Source organism: Rhincodon typus, chromosome 20 (assembly GCF_021869965.1).
Source record: "Rhincodon typus isolate 14 chromosome 20, sRhiTyp1.1, whole genome shotgun sequence".
Taxonomy (NCBI): domain Eukaryota; kingdom Metazoa; phylum Chordata; class Chondrichthyes; order Orectolobiformes; family Rhincodontidae; genus Rhincodon; species Rhincodon typus.
This window is the reverse complement of record NC_063351.1, coordinates 1253023-1273411: the sequence shown is the minus strand read 5'-3', so window position 1 is coordinate 1273411 and position 20389 is coordinate 1253023. Positions and strand designations below refer to the sequence as shown.

The 20389-nt window shown below is 41.1% G+C and overlaps 1 protein-coding gene across 2 annotated transcripts in view; it reads right to left on the bottom strand.

Moving 5' to 3' along the window:
• Positions 1-955: 955 nt before the first annotated feature.
• Positions 956-20389, bottom strand: part of tspan15 (tetraspanin 15) — a 121628-nt gene continuing 102194 nt past the window's right edge. The window contains exons 8-9 of one of the 2 annotated variants that reach the window (XM_048609037.1): positions 2060-2174; positions 956-1183 (exon numbers count right to left, since the gene is read on the bottom strand). In XM_048609037.1, coding sequence (XP_048464994.1) covers positions 1179-1183; positions 2060-2174 — 120 coding nt within the window. In that variant the 3' untranslated portion in view covers positions 956-1178. Of the gene's footprint in view, positions 1184-1319; positions 2175-20389 lie in introns of those variants that run through there. The other variant, XM_048609036.1, reaches the window with a different exon arrangement.

Genomic DNA, 20389 nt, shown 5'->3' with positions numbered 1-20389 from the left:
GAGAACATGTCAGCAATGAAGCAGCTGAAGATGGCTCTGTCTATAACACTACCTTGAAGAACTTCTATAATGACATCCAGGCGCCGAGATGACTGACTTCCAACAACCACAACAATGCTCACTTGAAAGCACTATTGATGGCTCCTTCCATCACTTGCTGATATTCAAGAGTAGACAGATCAGATGGTAATTGTTGATTTCTCTTTTCTAAAAATCCCTACGGTGTGGAAACAGGCCCTTCGGCCCAACAAGTCCACACCGGCCCTTAGAGCATCCCACTCAGACCCATTCCCCTATAACCCAGCCTACACATCCCTGAACACCATGGGCAATCTAGCATGGCCAATCCATCTAGCTTGCACATCTTTGGATTGTGGGAGGAAACCGGAGCACCCGAAGGAAACCCACTCGGACACAGGGAGAATGCACAAACTCCACACAGACAGTCGCCCATGGGTGAAATTGAACCTGGGTCCCTAGCACTGTGAGGCAGCAGTGCCAACCACTGAGCCACCGTGCCGTCTGGTTAGATTGGTTCTACATTTTGTGTACAGGACATAGCTGGGCAATTTTCTAAATTGTTTGGGTGGATAACAGTGTTGCAGCTGTACTGGAATAGATTAGCTGGGGATGTGGCAAGTTCTGGAGCTCATGTCTTTAGTACTACTGCTGGAACGTTGTTGGGTCCAAAATCCTTATGAGTGAATTGGACCATTTGAAAACTTGCATGTGTGGTACTGGAGCACCTCCTGTTCATTCTGTGGCATGAAAATGAATCTTGCAAAAAACATGAAAACTTGAAATCACACCAAACTTTTGATGAACTTTCGAATAAAGGCAAAATACTGCAGATGCTGGAAATCAAACAAAACAGTGAACGTTGAAGAATCTCAGCAGATCTGGCAGTATCTGAGGATAGAGAAACACAGAGTTAATGTTTTGAGTCTGTTTCCGAAGAAGAGTCATACCAGACTTGAAACTTTAACTCTGTTTCTCCTTAGATACTGTCAGATGTACTGAGTTTCTCCAGAATTCTCTGTGTTTGCCTCTGATAAACTTGCAAAGAGTTTCTCACCGGCTGTAATGTAATGGAAGAAAAAAAATCATACCTGGGATTTTCCTGATGTGTAGTTGGCAAAAATCCTTGCAATTAGTCATGTTGGCAAAATTGCTCTTGTCTATCCTTTTAACAATTAGAAACACATTACAATCAAATTTATAAAAAATATTAAAAGGCAGCAGGTCGCGTGTCAGCCTAAAATCCTGAATGATCACCTATGGAACAAAGATTGGTTTAGAATGAACTACACAAGCCCATGTTTGTGCAAAACAGTTGGAATACAGTTATGAGGAGACAAGTCCAACTGAAGGAGTGGTTACATCTGCAATTCATCCACGATCATAATGCACAAAATGTAATTTGTTCCAATTCTTGTCTCAGTTTGTAAGGTGGTGTTCAGGGTTACGATGGTGAAATACATGAATGAAGTACCTGTTGCACCTCAGAATAGTTATACTATTTCAAAGGAGCAGTAACAGGACAGAGAGGTAGCAAAATACAAGGCTGCACCATGACAAAACAAGACATAATTGGCCTGAAACCAAAATATGCTGTTCACAGGACAGCACCTTTAAAAAGTGTAGTGAGATATAGTGCTTCATGTATATTAAATGGAAAGAATGGGAGTTTTAGAGTGTTAAGTAATACGAAATGTAGGGAGCATACAGAAAACGTTGGTAATACAACCCAGGTCTTCCGAATCTGAAAACTTAAAAGGTGGATTTCAATTTGGACACAGACTCTGATCTCTGATCTCCGTCCAAAACTGTGCTCAGTTTACTCTCGGTTCCAAAAGTTTTTTCTGGTCGACTTAGATTGTCTTAAACTGCTGCAATATAAACTTTTTAAACACCATCGGAACCCCTGGATTGTATTACAGCCTGTACTGCTCCTTGAGACACCTATAACATGTTATAATTACCCCATACAACAAATTTCATACAACAGCATCGAGAGTAGGTAAACACCAACAGCACCCTGCCCCTGATGTGCTTGCACCTCCATAGCGGCTGTAAGACGGTCCACTCATCAGGCCAATATTCACGGCATCGTATTCGTAGATGATATCTTCCAGCCGGCTGATATACAGCCAAGTTATTAAAACACCAAAAAACTGAAAGACAGAGAACAATGAACAGCAATGTAAGGCAATAAGTGTTCAAAATTGCACTATAAAGCTGCAGCACTAGACAATAATTTATACTGGCTTCTACAGTCGATCAGAAGAGCATTACCTCAGGAAACCTAGTAGTTTGAGGAGATTTTAGAAAGATAACCACAATAACAATGTACTTTCAACATAGTAAGGAGGTTTGGACTGGGGTATCCACATTTTTGAGCAAATCTGTCCAATATTCTGTTCAGTTGTTTAAGTAACAGCCTGTATTTGTATAACAGATCATAGAAGATCATAGAATCCCTATAGTGTGGAAACAGGTCCTTCAGTCCAACAAATCCACACCAACCCTCAGAGCATCCCATCCAGACCCATCCCCCTATAAGCCACCTAATCTGTACATCCCTGAACACTATGGGCAATTCAGCATGGCCGATCCGCCTAGCCCGCACGTCTTTTGACTGTAGGAGAAAACCGGAACACCTGGTGGAAACCCACGCAGACACGGAGAGAATGTGCAAACTCCACACAGACAGTCACCCGAGGGTGGAATTGAACCCAGGTTCCTGGTGCTGTGAGGCAGCAGTGCTAACCATTGAGCAACATCTTTAAAAATCTTCAAAATCACGTACGGACTGGAGAGAGTGGTAGAAGCTGTTCCTGCTTGTAAAAGGAACAAGAGCGAGAGGGCATAGATTTAAAGTGATGTGCAAAAGAAGCAAGGTTGATGAAAGAAATTCAGTGAGTAGTTAGGGTATGGAATGCATTGCCTGGAAATGTGTGGAGGCTGATTCAATTGAGGTATTCAAGAGGGCATTGGGTGATTATTAGCGTAGAAATATAGTGAGCAAGGGTATGGACAAATGCAGAAAGATTGGCACTACGCAATGATGCTTGCTTGAAGAGTAGGTTCAGGCATGATGGGTCAAATGGCCTCGTTCTGCACCGTAACAATTCTTTGCCTCTTAAAACAAAGGGATAGGGTGGTGGGTTGGGTCTGGGTGGGATGCTCCTTAGAGGGTCAGTGTGGACCGGTTGGACTGAATGTAGTATTTCTACACTGTAGGAATTCTTAGGATTCTATGATTATCACCAAGCAATCCATAGAACAGCAATCAGGCACAACCTGACATTAGGATAGATGACTGAAATTTGGTCAAAAAATGAGGTCTTAGGGAGAATATAAAGGAGGAAAGAATGTCAAAGAAATTTTAGGAGTTGTGTCTTAATACAGAATTCAGGGCAATAGAGAGGAAAATTTTGGCAGAGGTCCAGGTTGGTAGGTTTGCAAAGGGATGGGATCAGAAGTACCTAAATAGATAAATCTCAATCTTGGTGACAAAATCCATGATCTCTGCGTGCACTCTTTGTTGGAGCTGAGGACGGAAGGACATGAGTTTAAGGAGATGCTTTGTTGAGGGTAGAAGTTGGAATATATTGTTTTCATTTCCAAAAGATCCAGGAGTAGATATGAAAACTAGATATGTGTCATAAACATTCAAAACTGCTCTCTTAACATAAAAGGATACAGAAATGGGTTATACCAAGGAAAACAACCAGGGTGCAAAAGCTTAAGGCTTTTTTCTGGAAACAGAAACAGCAAATGTTTGCTCCACTTATTGCTCCTCCCTTCTTGTCAACAGCATAAAATCTCAAACTTCCAGTGCCCTTCAGTTTTAAAGAATAGCAATTGGACTTGAAATGATAACTATTTCTCTCTCTACAGAGAGAGCCCTGCTGCCAGCCCTGCTGAGTTTCTCTAACACTTTTAGTTTTCACTTTCAGTAGTTACAGAGTTTTCATGGTGAATGGAAGGTCAAATAGACAGTTGAGTGAAAGTGCAACACCAAGTGACTTGAGGTGTTTTCCAATGGTTGAATACAGAAGGAAGGGTAATTTTGGAGGAGGAAAGGATACGAGAGTGGTGACGGATATGGTCAGAGAATTGCCTGTCTGTGTCTGAGGCAATAGAGAAACCACATGATGACTATGAATATGGGTAGAAATGTTCGGAATATGGCAAAATACACATCAGGTCAGTCAATTTCTGAAAGCAGAAAAAGTCGATCAGGTGGCATATGTCTTTGGCAATAACTAGCTCCACCAGGTATGATATGTTACTTTTCTCCATTTGCTGCCAAGAGAATCATTATGTTCTTTCAACATGCTCTCTTTTTATTTCAGCATTAAATATTAGAGATTGTCAGGTATTTAATTTATTGGCAAATCTCTCAGATCCAGAAGTAAAACACCTAATGTAATTCCAACTTTGATATGAGTCTTACACAATGAAGAACAATATTTTAAAATATAACTTGCTCTAAATGGAAACAAATACATTTCTAAGGAAACAATCAAAGTGAAAACATCATACTGTTTTCTATCTCACTAGGTCAACCAACACAGTAGAATAATATTCGGGCCAAAACCAGGAAAGCACAACTTTTAGGTATTTACCTCATTGACGTTTTTGAAAAGAAACTCAGTTTTTAAAGTTTATTTCATGGGCCGATTGTCTAGGTTATTGGCAGTTAATCATCACCCACAACTTTTTTTTATTCATTCACAGGATGTTGCTGTTGCTGGGCATCCCTAACTTGTCCAGAGAGCAGTTAAGGGTCAACCACATTGCTGTGGATCTAGAGTCACACGTATGCTAAACTGGGTAAAGTCTGTAGTTTCTTTCCCTAAAGGACATTTTTGAACTGGACGTATTTTTCCAAGAATTGACAATGGTTTCACAGTCATCATTAGACTTCCAATTCCAGATATTTATTTAATTCAAATTCCACCATCTTCCATGGGAGGACTCAAACTTGAGTATCCAGAGCATTACCTGGGTCTCTGGATTAATAGTCTAGTGATAATACCACTAGGCCATCATCTCCCCCGTATATTACTGTGGGTCTGGAGTCTCATGTTAAGCCTGCCCAGGTAAGGATGGCTAAATTCCTTCTCTAAAGAACATTAGTGAATCAGTTGTGTTTTTACCACAATTGACAATGGTCAAGTTTAACTTTTTATTCCAGATTTTTACTGAATTCAAACTTCACCTTCTGCAGTGGTGAGATTCAAGCTCATTTCCCTAAAATATTAGCACATTCTGCTTCTATATTACTCTGTACTACTGCCTCCCCAGCAGGGAAAGCTTTACATCACCTACTAATCTCAGAAATTTCAAACAACCAGGAAACCAACATTTATCATGTAAATGGTGCCTCACTTTGAAAGAGTGTGCCATTATTCCAGTTCTGAAGAAGTCAGACTGGACTCAGAAACATTAACTCTGTTTCTCTTTCCAACATTTTGTGTATGCCATCTTTCTAGTTTGGTGGAAAGTTCTGACTTAAGCAGAACCTTTTGGTAACACAGTGGTAAATTTTCTTGCCTGGGCACTAAGCCTTTTGCATTGGAAACCAAGTTTTACATTTCTACAAGTTAGAAAATACTGACCCTTTGCAAGTCAAATATTGACCAAATATTGCCAGCATGCTTCACAAAGTTAAAAGACCTTCCCAAAGTAAACTGCACTGCTAAATGCTGCAAGTTGATTTTCACAGGTAAGGAGGATCTTGGAAAAGAGTATACTTCTGGAATTGTAACTAGTACAGCATCTACCCTTCAAGTCTGATAAAGTGGATGAGTGGATATGGGAAACAAACCTTATCATTGTTCACGTAGCTTGGGAATTGGAATTGAAGGCAGGTTGTTACTTCATGTTTTAGCTAAAGGTTTACTGGATAGAATGTATTGCAAACTTCTACAGAAAAATTATGTCCCTGTCAGTATAACATCCTAGATCACTCCTGAAAAAGGGTATAAAAAGATGTTGTAAAACAAGTATAGTAAACTGCCAAACTGACTACTGGTACTTTTGCAGATATGAGGTTTTTGGTTTATAGTTGGTTGGTCTTAAAGTAAAGGAGTATATCTCTGCATACTTGTATGTAATCTCAGATTACTGAATTACTATCAAATGTTAATTTATAATTACTTGCTGATTTTTTTAGTGAAAGAAACATGTTCCAGAAATTTTTTTGTATTTGTTTCACAGACCAGAATTTTTTAAGCTGGTTGACTAAAAGGAATTCCTCCACCCTGATCTTCTGAGGTTAACTGTAATTTAGTGTTCGAGTATCCAGACTGGAACTGGGAGCATGCCAAGGGCTAGAACATTTAGTACCAATGATTCTTAAGGACTGCAGACTGAATTTGAAACAATGTGGTTACTTAAAGTTGCGTGGCCAAATGGAAATTGTTTGCAATTTTTCCAAAGGCTGCATTGAGGCATATACAGCGGTTGATTAAAAATGTGGCTTTTCTTCATTAATAGATTCCAGCATTTTTGCAAAGGCTGATGTCAGGCTAAGTGGTCTGTAGTTCCTAATGTTCTCTCTCTCTCTCCTTTTGGGAAAAGTGGAGTTACATTGACAACTTTCAATCTGGCGGGACTATTCTGAATCTAATAATGTTTTGGAAATCCATAGACAGCGCCTCCACTATGTTTGTAGCTATCTCTTGTGGAACCCTACGGTTAGACTATCAAGTTCTGGGGATTTGCTGGGTTTTAATCTGAGTTTCTTCAATACTTTTCCTTTACTGATATTAATTTTCTTGGTTTCCAAGCTCTTTTTAACCCTTAGTTTACCCTCTATTTCTAATGTACACCTAGTGTCTTCTATTATAAAAACAGATACAAAATATTTGTTAAATGCATCTGCTTTTTACTCATTAGCCATGATATTTTCTCCTGTCCTTGCTCCTAAGGAATTTAGTACAAATGCCAAATGCCTATGAATCAAAATCACTTTTTCCCACAGCCAGAACCAGAATAAAGTGGTTGGCTCTTACAATTGTATGAAATGGTCTAGCAAATTGTCCCAAATTGCTACAGAAAAGCCATACAGGAATCAAACCAGTCTACGTAAGTATATAAATAACCATACCCAGAGTTTTTGGAGTTAAGGATCAGATTAATCAGCATGCTTTCAAAGATTGTCGTCTCTGAACTACTCCATTGTTATATGAGAAGTTGACTCACATCAACACTTGACCACAGAAATGGTGCAGATTCCTTGGGAATTGTGAGGCAAGAAGGACCAGTAAAGATGAATGGACTGCATCTCAACAGCTCTAGGATCAATTATTTTCTTGGAAAGTTAACTAGAGCTGTTGCAGAAGGCTTAAATTAACTTGGCAGGGAGAGGGACACGAAGGGAGAGGGACACGAAGACAAAGCAACACTGAGGAACAATAAAACACACAGGAGCTTGGGAAAGACAGAAAGCATCAGAATAAATCAAAACAGAAAATGCCAGAAATACTTAGGTCTAGCAGCACTTGTGGAGAGAGAAACAGAGTTGACATTTCAGGCCTATGACCTTTATTGTAACTACAAGTTATAAATGCAAGTTTTAAGCAAGTGAAGGTGGGAGGGTAGAGAAATAAACAGAAGATAAGTTTTGTGTCAGGATGGAAGACAGGAAAGATTACAAATGATTAGTGGTGCAAAGCTAAAGAGAGTGGCATTAGGACAAGTAAAGGAACAAAAGACGTCTCTAAGGGAGATATGAATGACAGAATGTATTTTAATAGTCTTGTTGACTTGCCACCACAAGGCTTGTGGACATATAACCCGACCTCTGTTCTAACAGTTAGCTTACATTGTCATTCTTCACCCTGCCTACTTCTCTGCACTAACCTGCATCTGTTGTGTGTCCACCCATTTCACAAATTTATGTCCTGGTATCTGTTGCTAGGTAAAAGTAAAGTCGCCATAGTTTAACCGCACCATTGGGTTGTTAGACAGAGATGACTGGTGGAAGTTTAACGTGATGGTCACCACACCTCAGGCAAGGAGAAGAGGTTGGGAAGGAGAGTCTTTCATGGTAATCTCAGCTTTTGTGGGAACTGAATCCATGTGTTAGTGTTACTCTGCATCGCAAACCAGCCATCCAGCCAAGTGAGCTAACTGACTCCCTGACTGCTACATTTTCAACTTTTGTGTCATCCACAATGTTTGAATTCATGTCCTTTACACTCAGGTCTAGATTAGCAACAAAACAGTTCAACCATTCTGTTATTTGGCCCTGGACACCCATGTCTAGATCGTTAATAGGTATCAAGGAGAGAGTGTGTGTTCTGACAGCAACTTCTGGGGTGCTCCACAATAAACCTTCCTCCAGTCTAAAATAGAAATGTTCACCACTACTGTTTGCTGACACCCAGCCAATTTTGTATCCATTGTCCCTTTTATTCCATGAGCACTAACTTTGCTGACAAGTTCACATACACAGCATCAACCATATTATCCTTATCTACCAGTTTCTTCAAAAAACTGATGCAAATTAGCTAAAGCATGATTTGCCCCTAACATATCCATGCTGGCTTTCCTCAACTGATCCACATTTGGCCAGTGCCTGTTAATTTTTTTCCATATTGATTTGGATGAAAACAAGATGTCACTGATTGGTTGTCCCATGATTGAATACACCTAGGCATTCTGTTGCTTTTCAGGAGCAATTTTGTCCACTGCCCCCATTTCTTTTGAGCACTGATCTGTCCACAATCACTTGGGTGCTTTTTAAATCTTTCATCTGCTCCTTCACCTTCATACCCAGTCTCTGTTGATCAGTGATCCCACTGTGATCCTGATCTACTTGACACTGCTTTGAATTCTGAACACCATACTTTAAAGGAAATTGAGACCAGAGAGAGAGAGAGGAGAGGAGAGGAGAGGAGATTTCCTATAATTGTGTTCGGGATGTGGGACTTCAGTTAAGTAGAGACACTAAGGATATAGAAGATTAAGGACAGATTTAATTGGTGTCTGCAAAAAACACAAAGGCTTTGACACAGTAAATGAGAAACTGTTTTCAATGACAGCAGTGTTGGTAGCAAGAATATTTACATTTAATAAAATGCGTTGTGATATGGAATGTGCTGTCCTGCAGGAAAGCTGTTTCCAAATCTCCTCGCTCCTATTATGCTACTCATTCCCATTCTTTCAGTGTCTTATTCTCAAACCTATCCTCATCCTCTTTCCTCAAGGTTTGTATCCTGTCCCCCACGTTGCATTTACCTAACTCTTTGCTCATTTAGCTCACCAATCATACCTCACCCCACCCCACCCATAATTTCCTCAGACACTTTACTTACATTCAAATGCAACTTGTGTTTTAACAGTAAATAACGTTAATAATGAGAAAGATATTCTGACTTTCTTGGTCTCAATTGTCTCAGTAGTTAAAATAATTCTATCGAAATAATTGATTGCAGGCTATCTTTTATTTTAGTTTTTTTAAGAAAATAAGTTTGAGGAGAGCTGTCTCTATCTCCCAGCTGGTATGTTTCCGGAACTTTAAAGAACACGAGACAAATACTGCAACAGGGGCGGCACAGTGGCTCAGTGGTCAGCATTGCTGCCTCACAGTGCCAGGGACCCATGTTCAATTCCACCCTCGGACAGCTGTCAGTTTGGAGTTTGCACATTTTCCCCGCGTCTGCGTGGGTTTCTTCCAGGTGCTCCGGTTTCCTCCCACAGTCCAAAGATGTGCAGGCTAGGTGGATTGACCATGCTAAATTGCCCCTAGTGTTCAGGGATGTGTAGATTAGGTGGGTTATAGGGGGACGGGTCTGCATGGGATGCTCTGTGGGTGGGTGTGGACTTGTTGGGCTGAAGGGCCTGTTTCCACACTGTAGGGATTCTATGATTCTGAGGTAATCTTATTCTCTCCCATCTACACAATTTACATGCTTTTAAAAAAGCATAAAATAAACTTCAATCTTTTAAAAAGTCTCCCACATTTTCTTCCAACAATTTTGAAAAGAACAGAAGTTTATCTAGACCCAAACAAAGCAGTGCATCACTTTGGTAGCATTTACAAAAATCTAGATTTTAAGAAATGACCATCTACCGCACAGGGAGGATAGAAGTCCAACCAGTTGTCTCATTTCCATTTGTGACTAGAAATCCTTAGGAAATCAAAGTCTCGAGGTCATTTTCTTGGCCACTGTGTTCGTGAGCATCAATTCCTGATGCTTATAACAATCCAGTTCCTGAGATCAAAAAGAATTTGGGTCCTGAGAGTTCTTACAGAAGAGTTTTACCTCCAAAATGATAGCAAGTTTCTGGCAGCAGGAATGCTATCCCATACAAAAGAGACTATTATCTCCTAAAGTTATGCAAGAGAGGATTAATAAGTCAGAGGAGCAAGTTAGTATGCTCAAAGAAGCAACACTGGAAGCTCAGAAAATGAAAACAGTGTACTTGTTTAACTCCTGTTTAAATATAGTTTGTTAACAGATATTAATTCTCAGTAGAACAAATACCTAACATAATGGAAACTATAAACCATTTGACATTGTTTCTATGCTGCCAATGACAGTTGTTGAATTTATACGTATACTGTTTTTTACTCCTTGTCCCACCCTATGTTTATTGATTTGATTTGATTTGATTTGATTTATTGTTGTCACATGTACTAAGTACAGTGAAAAGTTATGTTTTGCAAGCAGTACAGGCAGACCATAACATACAAGGATATAGTAATTTTTACTGACTTAGAATTGAGGTTTAAAAGTGCAGAACGGTTATAAGAAATGTGAGACTAAGATCTGCTGTAGACAGCGCACAAAGAGTCACCGTGTCGGCACTATCTTACACTATTAATAAGCCTATAGGCCATTTAGAGTACAGATACTGAACCCATTGCACAACCTTTGTGCACAACAAATGTAAAATTAAAAGCTGACCATTCCTTTGTGTTAGTAATAACTAGACATTAGCTTGTCACTAAGAATACATCATCTGTAAGCTTGTTGGCAATGACTGCCTTCAGTGAATGTTCAAATTTAATGGTTACATGATGAATATATGCATTTGTTTCCTAGTTCGGGGATGATAACACTTTGTGATTGCATCACAGTATATCAGCACATTACTGTAGGTGCAGGTTCAAAAATTTAGTTTCTTTTTGTTTGGGGAGATAGTAATATATGGGTAATATCACTGGTCTAGCAATCAAGAGGACGAAGCTAATGCTCTGGGAACATGGGTTTAAATCCCACCATTCAAATGCAATGAATAAATCTGGAATTAAAATCTAGTCTCAGTAAAGGTGACCATTGTTATGGAAACCTTCTGGTTCATTAATATCCTTTAGTGAAGGAAATCAGCCATCCTTACTTGTTCTGGCAATGTGACCCCAGACCCAGAAAAATGCCTTCTGAAATGGGAATTAGGAATAGGAAACAAATGCTGGCTTTCTCTGCAACACCCACATCCCATGCAATAATCTGAAACGTATTAAATGCAAAACATTGAAAAGAAACAAAATGGCAATGGGTCCACTGTCATCCCATTCTTCCTTCTGTTGCTAGCCTGGAAAGGGCCCTGGCCTGGGAGAACAGGCAGAGAAGGGGAGCAAAAGGGTAAAAATATCTGAGGGGAGTAATGAGAGTCACAGTGCAAGAATAACTGATTGGGAGCAGGAATGGATGCTGGTGAATCAGTATTCCTCCGTATTGAACAATGCTGAGAGGAAGTACTGAGGATGGCAAGGGCGCAAAATGTACTCTGGGTAGGGGATTTCAACGGCCACCACAAACAGTGGCTCAGCAGCAGTACCACTGATCAAGCTGGTCAGGTCCTAAAGGACATAGCTGCTAGACTGGGTCTGTGGTAGGTGGTGAGGGAACCAACAAGAGGGAAAAACATACTTGACCTCATTGATCGATTATCAGTAAAATGATGGAAGGTGTCATCAACAGTGCTATCAAGCAGCACCTTCTCAGCAATAACCTGCTCAGTGACACCAGGGCTGCTCAGCTCCCGTGTTCATTGCTATTATGGTTCAAACATGGACCAAAGACCTGAATTCCAGAGGTGAGGTGAGAGTGACAGCCCTTGACATCAAGGCTGTTTTTGACTGAACATGCAATCAAGGAGTGCTAGCAAAACTAGAATCAATGGGTTTCAGGGGGTAAATTGTCCAGTGGTTGGAGTCACACCCGACTTAGGAAGGTGGTCAAGGTTGTTTCAGGTCAGTCATCTCAGCCCAAGACAACTCTGCAGGAGTTCCTCAGGGTAGTGTCCTAGGCCTAACCATCTTCAGCTGCTTCATCAATGACCTTCCCTCCATTGTTAGGTCAGAAGTCGGGATGATTGCATAATGTTTAGCACCAATCGCGTCTCCTCAGATACTAAAGCAGTCCATGTTCAAATGCAACAAGATTTGACAATATCCAGGCTTGGGCTGACAAGTGGCAAGTAAATGCCAGTCTATGACCATCGCCTATATCAGGCAATCTAATCACTGCCCCTTGACATTCAATGGTGTTACCATCACTGAATCCCATTATCAACATCCTGGGGGTTATCATTGATCAGAAACTCAGCTGGACTCATCACATAAACGTGACGGCTACAAAAGCAGGTCAGAAGCCAGGAATACTGCAGCGAGTAACTTTCCTCCTGACTCCCCAGAGCCTGTCCACCACCTACAAGGCACAAGTCAAGAGTTTGATGGAATACTCCCCAGTTGCCTGGATGACTGCAGCTCCAACAACACTCAAGAAGCCTGAAACCATTCAGGACAAAGCAGCCTGCTTGATTGGCATTACATCTACAAGCATCCACTTCCTCCACCACTGACGCTGAATAGCAGCTGTGTGCACTATCTACAAGGTGCACTGCAGTAATTCAAAGATCTTCAGACAACATCTTCCAAATCCATGATTACTTCCATGTAGAAGGTCAAGGGCTGCAAATATATGGCAACACCATCACCTGCAAGTTCCCCCCCAAGCCACTCATCATCCTGACTTGGAAATATATCGCCGTCCCTTCTCTGTAGCTGGGTCAAAATCCTGGAATTACCTTCTTAATGGCATTGTTGGTCAACCAATGGCAGGTGGGCTGCTGGGGTTCAAGAAGGCAGCTTCCCACTACTTTCTCGAGGGCAACTAGGGACGAGCAATAAACGTTGGCCAACCAGTGATGGCCACATCCCCTTTTTAAAAAAAAGGAAATGGGAGGGTAAATATTTCTGAGGGGAGTTGGAACAGCATTAGGAATGCAGGCATATCCGAGGTTGGAATGTAAGAGTACCTAAGGGTGGAGATGTTTGAATGGTCAAGAATACCCGAGTGTGGGAGAATCTGAGGTGTGGGGAATGGAAGTATGGAGTATAAAGGTGGATAATGGGAGTGTAGGAGTATCCGGGGGGAGGGGAGTGAGAGTAAAGGAGTGATTGAGGGGAAGGGAATAGGAGTATGGGAGTATCTGTGGTAGAATAAGAGTAACTGAGGGGAGGGGAATGAGATTGTATGGAAGTCTAGCTAAGGACAGCAGACTTTGTCCATGAAGGATGATACTGAACCATATTTTTTTATGGCCATCCTGCTTCATTAACACCTATCCCATACTTGCTTTTTATTCTAGATTTATTTAACTGATTGAATGTGAATGCCTCAATAACATGGTGAGTTTTTGTCATACCTCACTGGGGTAGCCACTGGAAATCAAGCCTCTTTATTCCTGGAGACATCACAAAAGTTGGAAGATTTCAAGAAGTATGCAGTATTCCCCAATTTTTGTCTTTTTAAGCTAAGATTGACAGAAAGCAAGGACTAGGTTTCTGTATCTAACAAGAATCTCCATTTAGATCAAGTAACTAGATTCTAACTACAAGTGAACTGTCAGTATATAACTCTACTGGTTACAATTCTAATCCCTTTATAAACTGCCCCCTTACACACAGACAGGAAAAAAAATAGCAAAGGGGTTATAAACAGAGGGAAAACTGGGAAAGCACTGCAGCAGTCTCTGTTCACAGGATTTGCTAAGACAATTCCTGTGCTGATCAGATATTTTCCAGATATTTTCACTGGTTTGCCAGAGGCACAAAGTGGCTGGTTCACACTTATAAAAAGGTCTCTGAATTATTAGTTAAAAGTCACAGCTTACAGCAATTGGAAAAGAATAAATTGGTTTATTCAAGCTTAGAAGCGGCTTTTCTTGCAGAGAACGGAGAGAACTCCTGAGCTGGTGAGGATCTGTTGGCTTCTCACTATCTTGGTCACAGCCTTAAGCTGTTTAGCTAGTTGAGAACCACGTAGTTGTTGGCAGGCAAAAGGCCTTTGTTATCGATAACTTTTCACTCTATCGCAGACCAATAAGCTAGTTGCTGCCAACCAAATGTGATACTGTAAACTGCAGAACTTTAACTGTTCATGGATTGAAAGAATCAGCCATAGCTCTGTCTGGAATAAACTGTTAAGAGACAAGGACAAACGGTTATGCAGGAGCTGAAAGCAATTTGCCATGCCTGGGAAAAGGAGTCAAAGCTACATTATCAAAACGGTTTTATTCATCTACTTGATAACTGGCTGTTTTATGCCAGAAGGACAGGCGATTGCCCTCTAGAAGAACTTAAGGAATTTATTGCGGGAAAGCTTTGTCTTCAAACAGACAGTCAATGCCAAATGTAATAAATAACAGGGAAGCAACCTCTGATGAAGCGGCAAGCTACAGATTTGATAGCTCCAGAGTAGTCAATATTGTGGATGAAAATACTATAAGATTTCAACTCCAGGATTCTTTAGTAGCAGAACGCCGGAGAACAACATTGCACAATGACCTGAACATCCAGAGACAGACACTGTTGCTTGGAATTGTAGCTAAATTCCAACAATCAGGTAATAGCTAAGGTTGGTTGTGAGGCTTAACTTGCTTACTTGAGGGATCTTATTTTGGCTGCTACGTGCACTAAAGTTTAAGTAATTGTTTCAGTATTTGATGGAGAGATTCTTAATAATTAGCTGAATTAAAGGTAGTTTGTGGTAATTTACACATAACACAAATGTGCAATAATTTGTACACAACCCATCAGCTACAGCTTGTCTGAAAGCTAGACTTCAACTAGTGTTGGAACCAACAACTCTTTACAATGGTTACTTACTGTCAAAACATGTGACAATCCCATAGCAATCCTTGATATTAAAACATATCATTTCAGTCCATGGTTAAAAATACAGAAAAATAAAAAGACACACAGTCTTTATGATTTAAATGTCCCCGGGTCATTCATCTAGACTTTTGAATTACTTTGTCAGTAACCCAGCAACTACATCTTTCAGATGGGACGCAGACACATGGAATCAAATTGAGAAAGTCTGCAGAAAGTGACTAAAGTCCCCCACTCAGGCCTCCATCCTCCCTGGTTTCTCTTAACAGTTGACATCAACAACTCTCAATTTTACAGCAAACATTTAAAAGCAGAAACAGAGGAACTACAGGAAACATACAGCCTGGCTCTGTCTTCAGCTAGCTTTTCAGATGAGACTTCACATCAGCAGCATTGTGTAGTTTTGACTGTGAAAAACCATGCTTATCTATTACTGCAATAATAAAATCCAATAATTCACATACTCAGATTTTACTCCTGCTTCAGTCTCAACAGTTTTCAAAAATGCACAAGACAAACATTTGATGGTGCTTTTATTATTACATTTGTCTTGGTAAACATTATATCAAAAGTATAATTCAAAAAAAGCCTGTCCTACGCATGTCCTGATATACAATCTGCACTCGTAAAGCAGAACTATTGCAAGCATTCAAATCGAAGGAGAATTTGAGTACTAACACTACACTGCTGAGATGAGTAGCAATTCTCATGAGCAAGAATTACTCATCAACCCATCTATCTCCCAGTCTCTGTTTAAAATCAAAACTGTGTTTGTTAAGAAACTCATTTTAACTAAGTAGGTAGCATGTGGGCTTGAGTGAGTACATCCAGAGTACTTAACTCTGGAAATTTAAGTTAGGAATTTCAGTGTAATGAGGACTGTATTGTTGTTTGATGTTTTACAAAGGAGGAGCGGCTTCAGTGAGAGACCTGGAGACAGCAAGACCAGAGATTTTATCAGCAGAGGCATTAAAGGAGAGTAGATTAGTGATGAGATGGAGATTTTTCATTCTAAATTTTTTTCTGGCTTGGGGGAGAGCAGGGTGCAGTTTGGAAGTATTACACAAAATTAGGCCCAGGCTAATGTTCGGGGAACATGGTTCAAAACCCAACTTGACAGATCTGAAATTCAAATTCAGTATAATCTGGGATTACTTTTAGCCTAACAGTGGCCATGTAATCATTAGCCATTTGATAGAACAGAACTTGAATACTGATAAAAGACAGTTCATTGAAGCTTTTTTATTCATTCATGGAATGTGGGCCATGCTGACGAGGCCAACATTTATACTCATAGAGTCGAAGTTGTACAGCACGGAAACAGATCCTTCAGTCCAACTCATCTATGCCGACCAGATGTCCTAAATTAATCGAATCCCATTTGCCAGCACTTGGCCTATATCCCTCTAAACTCTTCCTATTCGTACATCCACTCAGAAACCTTTTAATCGTCGTTATTGTACCAGCCTATACCATGTCCTCTGGCAGCTGATTCCATACACGCACCAGCCTCTGTGAAAAAGTTGTCCCTTAGGTCCCTTTTAAATCTTTTCCCTCTCATTTTAAACCTATGACCTCTAGTACTGGACCCCCACACTCCGGGGAAAAGACCTTGGCTATTCACCCTATCCATGCCCCTTATTATTTTAAATTCTCTGTACAAGGTCACCCGTCAGCCTCCAACACTCCAGGGAAAACAGCCCCAACCTATTCAGCATCCCCCTATCGCTCAAGCCCTCCAGCCCTGGCAACATCCTTGTAAATCTTTTCTGAACCCTTTCAAGTTTCACAACATCCCTCCTGTAGCAGGGAAACCAGAATTGCACACAATACTTCAAAAGTGGCCTAACAAATATCCTGTACAGCCACAACATGACCTCCCAACTCCTATACTCAACGCACAGACCAATAAAAGCAAACGTATCAAATGCCTTCTTCACTATCCTGCCTACCTTGGACTCCGCTTTCGAAGAACTATGAACCTATACTCCAAGGTCTCTTTGTTCAGCAACCTTAGCATTAAGTGTATAAGTCTTCATGTGAGTTGCCTTTCCAAAATGCAGCACCTCACATTTATCTAAATTAAACTCCATCTGCCACTCTTCTGCCCATCTGGTCAAGGACCTGTTGTATTCTGAGGTAACGTTCTTTGCTCATCCACTACTCCTCCAATTTTGGTGACATCTGCAAACCTACTAACCATACCTCCTATTATGTCCCATTCCTAATTGTTCAGAAGTCAGTTAAGAGTCAGCCACATTGCTGGTGGGTCTGGAGTCACATGAAGGTCAGACTACATAAGGACGGTAGTTGCCTTCCCTACAGGGCATTAGTGAACCAGATGGGTTTTTACTAATAATTGGCAATAGCTTTATGGTCATCATCAGACCCTTAATTCCACATTTCTACTGAATTCAAATTTTACCATCTGCCAAGATGGTATTCATACTGGGTCCCCAGAACATTAGTCTCTGGATGAATTTAGTGATCATATCTAGGCCATCGCCACCTCATAATAGTTGGTACACACTGCCATTACAGTACATTTGTGGTGGAGAGATTGAATATGATATGGTACCAATCAAGTGGTTTGCTGTGTCCTGGTTGGTGCCATGCTTCTTGTGTATCGCTGGTGCTTCACTTATCCAGGTAATTGGACAGTATTACATCACGCTCCTGACCTGCACCTTGTAGATGCCAGACAGGCTTTGGGGAGTCAGGACACGAGTTATTCACTGCAGGATTCCAAGCCTCTGACTTGCTCTTGTACACACAGTGTATATATATATGGCTAGCTTAGTCATTTTCTGGTCAATACTAATCTCCAAGATGTTGATAATGGGGGAATACCATTGCATGTAAAGAGTATGTGAGGGTATGTATGGGTTGGGGCGACGGAAAGCTTCTGTTTTGTTGGAGGTGGTCATCGTCTGGCACCTGTGTATCATGAATGTTACTTGCCACTTGTGAGCCTAAGCCTGAATGTTGTCCAAGTCTTGGTGCCTATGGATTTGGACTGCTTCATCATCTTAGAAGTCTTGATTGGTGCTGATCATTGTGCAATCATCAACGAACATCCCCACTTCTGACCTTATGATGGAGGGAAGGTCATTGATGAAGCAGAAGATGGTTGGGCCTAGGACACCACCCTAAGGAACTAAGGGCTCTTGTGGTGCGGTGGTAGTGGCTCTGCCTCTGAGATAGGAGGCCTGGGTCAGGACTCACCTGCTCCAAATGTGAGACAGAACATCCTTGAACGAGTTGGATAGAAAATACCTACCCTGAGGAACTCTAGAAACACTGGGGACTTGGTGGTGGTTTATTGAAAAAAAATCCCAAGGAGCTCCTGGAACTGAGATGCTCGACCTCCAAAAACCATAAAAAATTTCCTTTGTGAGGTATGACTCCAGCCAGCAAAGAGTTTTTTCTCTGATTCTCACTGAGTCTAATTTTGCTTGGGCCCCTTAATTCTACACTTGGTCAAATGCAGCTTTGATGTCAAAGGCAAACCCTTTCACCTCAAGCTCAGCTCTTTAGTCCACATTTGAATTAAGGCTGTAATGAGGTCACTAGTTGAGTAGTTCTGGAGGAACCCAAACAATGCTGGCTGTTGCTAAGCAAATGCTGCTCGGTAGCATTGTTGATGACCCCTTCTACCACTTTACTAATGATCAGGAGTAGATTGATGGGTCAGGTAATTAATTAGTTACGTTGGATTTGTCCTGCTTATGTAAGAGGCATACCTTGGCAATATTCACACTGTCAGGTAGATGTCAATGTTGTAGCTGTACTGCCACAGCTGGCTAAGGATGCACCACTTTCAGTAGCACTTCTTCAATACTACTATGGCAATATTTTGAGGGCCCATAGCCAGTGCAGAATTCAGTGCCTTCAGCTGTTTCATAATAGCACATTGAGTGAAACAAGTTGGGTGAAGACTGGCATCTTAGGCACTGGGGACCTCTGGAAGGGGCGACAATGAATCATCCATTTGGCTCTTCTTGTTACAAATACTTCAGTCTCCTCTTTTGCACAGAATGGCACAGATCATTGAGGATAGGGATATTTTTGAAGCCTCCTTCTCTAGTGAGTTGATTAATTGTCCACTGCCATTCATGACTGAATGTAGTAGGACTGCAGAGCTTAGATTAGATCCATTGGTCGGGGGACTGCTTAGCTTCATCTATCGCTTGCTACTTATGTTATTTGGCAGGCAAGAAGCCCGGTGTTGTAACTTCACCAGGTTGACACCTCATTTTTAGGTCTACATGCTGTTACTTCTGTCATACTCACCTGTACTCTCATTGAGCAAGGGCTGATCTCCTGGCTTGATGGTAATGGTAGAATGGATAATATAGTGGGCAATAATGTTGCGGATTATGTTCAGTACAACTTGGCTGCTGCGCAGTGCCTCATTACTACCAAGTCTCACTTTGCAAAGCGATCGTGCCTCACAGCACAACGGAGGGCTTCCTCAATGTGAAGAGAAGACTTCATTTACGTGAGGACTGTGTGATGGTCACTCCTGGCATTACTGTCATGGACAACTGCATTATGGCAGGCAGCTTGGATAGGTTGAGGTCAAGTATGTTTTTTCCCCTTGGTTCCCTCAATACCTGCCTCAGATCCAGTCTAGCAGCAATGTCCTTTAGAACTCAAACGGCTCAGTTAGTAGTGAAGCTGCCAAACCACTATTTATAATGAACATTGAAGTCCTCACCCAGGGAGCAATTTGGGTCCTTGCTAATCTCAGTGCTTCCTCCAAATGGTGTCCAAGATGATGGAGTACAGATTCATCAGCTAAACGAAGGGTAGGGGCAGTGTGTTGTAATCAGCAGGAGGTTTCCTTGCCTATGTTTGAGTTGGTGCCATGAGACTACATAAGACCTAGAGTCAATTTCAGGACTCCCAGTGCAACTCTTTCCCGAATGTATCTCTGCTGCCGCTACTGCTACAGCTAGGTTTGTCCTGTCTGTGGGATAAGACATACTAAGGGACAGTTATGGTGGTGTCAGTTAAAGTGATGCATTTGTACCTTACATACAACACGACTAGCCGATAGCACAGCTGTCCTTATTTTGGCACAAACCTCCAATATTAATAAGGCGTTCATTACAGATTGACAAGGCTGTACTTCCAGTGTCTAGGTCAAAGTGAGAATCCAGTTTTGTTCTTTTCAGCCTTTTTAATGGTTTTTGAAAGCTGCGTGGCTTGCTGGGTTAGTTCACAATGCAGTTAAGAGCC